Source organism: Mercurialis annua, linkage group LG1-X, assembly GCF_937616625.2.
Source record: "Mercurialis annua linkage group LG1-X, ddMerAnnu1.2, whole genome shotgun sequence".
Classification (NCBI taxonomy): domain Eukaryota; kingdom Viridiplantae; phylum Streptophyta; class Magnoliopsida; order Malpighiales; family Euphorbiaceae; genus Mercurialis; species Mercurialis annua.
In genome coordinates, this window is record NC_065570.1 from 1077539 (window position 1) to 1082936 (window position 5398).

Genomic DNA, 5398 nt, shown 5'->3' on the forward strand with positions numbered 1-5398 from the left:
TGAATATATGATGTTTTATAAGGTTTGGACCTAATATATACTACTATTAAAATGATATTTGTATGAATTTTCAATCTAGGAAAATTTGCATTAATTTTGCATTTGGCATTTCTAGGAAACAAACCTATAGTTCTCCCATTAGGAGACCAAGATGCATGGTCCAAACCAGCATTTTGATCATTAACTTATGTGTCGCATTTATTAACAATTTAAAAGAAAAGTCACCTAATTAATTAACTAGTACTACTATATAAATGCAGGAGACTGAAGCTGCGTCATTTAATTGAATTAAGCAATCTGGCTATTATTACAAAAATTAAAAAAATTAGATTAAACTACTACAAATTATAAATGTTTAGATTTTTTTTTACCATTAAACCTATAATTTATCAAAAACAAATTATATGAATAAATTGTAGATTTGTTTTGTTAGTTAAACCACGGGTTAACATTGAACTATATATTTTTTTAATTAAATGGTTATTGAATTATAAAATGGTTAACAAATTATGGGTCCTTTCATGGATTGGATCCATAATGAAAATAAAAATACTAGTAGTATTATCTGGCTTGATAGATCATTATATATTAATGCTATTTTCGATGGAAATTCAAACACAGCAGAAATACTCTACATCTAGCCGTCCGTTTCGAATAAAACGCATTAACATCTTAGGTTGGTAACCATAAATACAATACAATAAATGCATTTACTACCCAAAAGATAGGACTCTATACCAATGCAATACTTGCTGCTCTAGTTATAAAATCTTTGTTGGACCACCATTACTGCACTTTCTCAAGCTCATTTACCAATAATCTATATTTTGTTTATATCTTGAATCATTGATAATTTTAGTTTATAATCTCTAAACCATATTCTAAATTATAGACCTAATACACATTAGTGTTTATACATATGACCAAACTATATTTTATGTGTTACTATCTAGTATGCATAAGATTGTCTAGTTTTATAAATGTGTTTATCCTGAACTTTTTTTTATTAGGTGATGATGTTTTTAAAAGTCTGAATTCGTTTTTTCTTTAGTTTTTGTGCTTTTTTCTTAAGCTTTTGAGCTTAAAATTGATTTATATCGGATTATTTTTTACCATTTTTTGTGGTTTTTCAGATATTTTACCATTCATAAAAAACTGAATACACCGGAAATTCACAACTTAATTGATCAACAAATGATATTAAAATAATTAGGACACAAATTAAGAAACTAATTAAGTACCAAGACAAGTTTCAACTAAATTAGAAAAAGAAGGGATTCATTTGAAGATAACAATAAATTTCTTGTGCTTAAAGCAAATCCGATTAATAAAATGGCCTTTTTAATTAATAAACCTAGGCAAGATCACAGCTTTCAAAGGATTCTTCATGACAACAGTGAAAGCAAAAGTCTCAGTCGGGTCAGGTGGAAAACTTGGATCCGGCACCCACTTGAAAGCATGCACCATCCTAGCAAGCAACAGATTAACATGTAATACACCAAGACTCCACGCCGGACATATACGCCGTCCCGCACCAAATGGCACCATCTTCACCCCACGAGTCCCGGTCACATCCACATCAACTCCATCACCATCCAAGAATCTCTCGGGTCTAAACTCATCCGGATCCTTCCACATATCCGGATCCTCAGTCACCCATGCAGTGTAAAGCTCCACATTAACACCCACCGGAATTGTGTAGCCACCGAGTTCAGTCTCCTTATCTGCTGCATGAGATAACAAGAAATGACTCGGCGGGTGTCGCCGGAAAGTTTCTTTAACGATTGCTGCAAGATAATGCATTTTTTCCACATCTTCTTCTTGAACAACTCCATTTTTACCTACAACACCGACAATTTCTTGGTACAATTTTTCTTGGATTTCTTGGTTCGTCACCAAATGAAGCAGCGCCCATTCAATGGTGGTTGCACTCGTGTCGGTGCCGGCACTCACCACCTCCGAACATAGAGTCACAATCTCTTGCTCTCCTAATGAGCCTCTCTCGGCCGGTTTTAGCTCAAATAACGAGTCAACATAAGCTGCACCAACCGGACTCACCATTTCCGAGTTAGGGTTTTCATTTCTTTCCACAAACGCTCTTCTGGCTCTTATCAATGGAACCAAACACTCCATTTGTTTGTTCCTTAATATTTTAGCATCTTTCATTTTGCTACGGAACAACGGAGCAAGAACCGGCAAGAAATCCGGTAGCTTCGGGGTCGTCATCATCATAACATCTTTTAAAACAGCTTCAATGTTTTTAATTCTTTCTTCGGAAATTCTTGCTCCAAAACAAATGCAAATCAGGACACTACATATAGTAAGCCGACAACTACTCATTACCTCAACGGAACCATTTTCAAATGCTTCTCGTTTGATTCTCTTCATATGATTCTCAAACGCCCATTGTCGTATCCAGCTACATTGCTTGATTCTCATCGGACTCGTCACCTCAGAGACAAAATTCCGGCGAAGATTCCGCCAGAGAGGCCCATATTCGGCCGAGTTGATGGCACATTTTCCAACGCTGAACACCAATCGGATGGGCGAATCAGCGGGTCGGCTAGCGAAAGTCGAACCTCTTTGGACTAGGGCTTCATGAATCAACTCAGAACTAGTGACTATTACAAGAGTACGTTGACCCATCTGCATGGTAAAGATTGGACCATATTTTGCACGTAAATCACGTACTACATATATAAAAGACCGACGTTGGAGGATCACTTGGAACAAGTTACCTACGAGTGGCCAACCGGGCGGTCCTGGCGGTAAATTCTTTGGTCCACCGCCGGTGACCGACCAGTATCGCCACCATAGCCGGAGAAAGATTAGTAGGGAAGAAAGAATGAGAAAGTCTGTGAAGTCCATTTGAATTTTGGATTGAACGATTGAGAAGTAAAATATGATGAAGGATTAAATAGGGCATGAAAACGTGTATGGGATGAATAAAATAAAATTTAAAAGAGAGTGAGTAATTGAAATTTGGTCTACCAACTGTACTGGTATTATTATTAGGTTAAAGATGGGTATTTACTGAATGTACGGATACAGATGAAAAATATTTATAGGGACTATAAATGTATCATCAAATCTTACTAACAATAGGGCATTAAACCATATCTTATCAATTTTGATTTTCATAATTACTCTTCCATCTCCATCTTCTTCCTTATCAAGAAACAAACAATACCTCTCTCAAAAAAATACCTAATGATACCTAGACTTTAAGGTATGTTTCTAATTAGTATTTAAACTTTAATTATTTCTTTTTAATACTATAATGTTAATTTTTCAATTTCAAAAGATAACATTCATTTTTTTTTTAAAGAAAATTCATTCTTTTTAAGTAAAGTAAATGTAGAATTCTAATGCAGCAATAGACATTGCATTAAAACCTCAAGCAGATAGCTTGTTTGCAAATACATCAGCAAACTAAATAAATATTTGTTTCGGTCAATAATATTTGTTATATTTGACTATTTCACATAGATTAAGAAAGTCAAGTCTTGGTTTATACAAACTTTTATGAAATTGTCCAAATATTTTTAGGTTTGACTAATTCTATTAGTCTGACTATGTTACTTATTGACGGATTGACATAGTTACAAGACCCTGAAGCCTCTATAGTTAGAATCACTCTTTATATTGTAATGAACTCCTCCGCTTTCATGCATTTCCGTCGCGATTACAATAAATTTAAATTTAAAAAATAACAATAAATGCTCTTTTGATATTTTAAAGTGACCAATATCATAGACTAATTTTTTTCTCTCAAATGCGACAAATACCGGAGGGAGTAACCAATAACTGCAAACCTACGAATGAATGGAATTAGAAATTCTCGTTGATAACAAATGGAAATTGGAAATTTGTAAATTATTGGCCAAAAATCACAATATCTTCTGCAAACAACAATTTTGAATTCAAAGTGCACTTTACTAACTCCCCAATCTGCATATATAATAGGTTCAATATGAATTGCTCTACTTGAATATGAAAATCTATGTTTTATTTGACTAAAGCATATTTTTAAAAAACTTTTATTATTTCTTCAACTTTGGTTGTCATGTTGCCATATTATTGAAGTGGCTTCTAATATGTTAGTTAGTACTTTGAAAGAATAAGCTTGAGTCAGCCAGATTGCCAAATTAACCAAATTTTGATAATAAAAAATATTGAGATATTCTCGCCTGAAATTAAATTAAATATTAAGTATTATAATGATCAAGATTAAAATTTAAATTTAAATACCAATTTAAAACATATAATAAAATATAGATACTACTCGAATAATTAACCCAGTATTTACATTATTTTCCATTTATTTTTATATTTGTAGTCATTGATTCTTAATCTCCTTTTCTGTTCTTTTTGTTATTTATTCAATAAATATAGTTTCTTGCAAGAATAGTTTTTCTATCAAGTAATTGATAATTTAAATTTTAAAGATCGTTAAGGAATACTAATAAATGAATACTCCCTCCGTTTTTGGGAGCCATGATTGATAGTATGCGAATCATTAAGCAAGTAGGACAGCCCTGGTACGCACTCTTAATGATTATATATTATTTTTGGTCATCTAACTCTTTATGATTTTCAATTGACATTGTGCTTGGCTTTTTTTGATCAATTGTGTTCCTAGTCCTACTCTTAGAAAAATTAAGCACCCATGAAATTGAGTGAAAGAGATACATAAAATGGATTGGTTATGCATTACTACTGCTTGAGAATCCAACTCTTGATGACTAATTAATCAAATAACATAGTAATTAGTACTAATTAGTAGGTTTTAAATCAACCATATATATATATATACATGCATGTAGTCTTGTAGTTTTCTTACACTATATAAGTCAACCAATTAGTAAATAAAGCCTTACTTAAAATTTAGTACGTGGTAAGACTTTATATTAGTTCAATAAATTAACATATATGAAGTTTGGTATATGAAAGCTAAAATTATATGCGACCAAACTGTTCATAAACGACTGACATATTAACTCAAGAAAAGAAAACAAGGAAAGAAAATAGAACAGTGCACTTGCAATAATGTTGTGCAATGAATGCCTCGTTGAACTTTGTTAGAACCTTGAATATTATTTCTGCAAAATTAAAAGTTGATCAATATACATGTGTTATTATGTGTATATGTTATTACAGGCGTAATCATATAAAAATAGTCCATCGTTTCGATTTTGTTTTGTTAATGGCTCAAACTTTTAAAATCTTCAGTTTTAATCAATTTCTCATTTTTTAGTTTCGATTATAGCGCCATTTGTTCAAATTAAAGTGAAAAAGTTTAAATATACTCTTCATATTGCTTCATATTATTCTAATTTATCATTTTATCATCAAAATTTTCAAATATGAAATAATATGAAGCGTATATTAAACCTTT

At 32.0% G+C, this 5398-nt stretch overlaps 1 protein-coding gene across 1 annotated transcript; it reads right to left on the reverse strand.

Moving 5' to 3' along the window:
• Positions 1-1281: 1281 nt before the first annotated feature.
• On the reverse strand, positions 1282-2900 carry LOC126666333 (cytochrome P450 77A4-like). Its single transcript, XM_050359352.2, has one exon. It carries the CDS (start codon positions 2866-2868, stop codon positions 1342-1344), a length of 1527 nt encoding a protein of 508 aa, XP_050215309.1. The 5' UTR covers positions 2869-2900; the 3' UTR covers positions 1282-1341.
• Positions 2901-5398: the final 2498 nt, after the last annotated feature.

Coding starts and splice junctions, on each gene's coding strand:
- LOC126666333 (XM_050359352.2), bottom strand. CDS start 2,868: ATGGACTTCACAGACTTTCTCATTCTTTCTTCCCTACTAATCTTTCTC.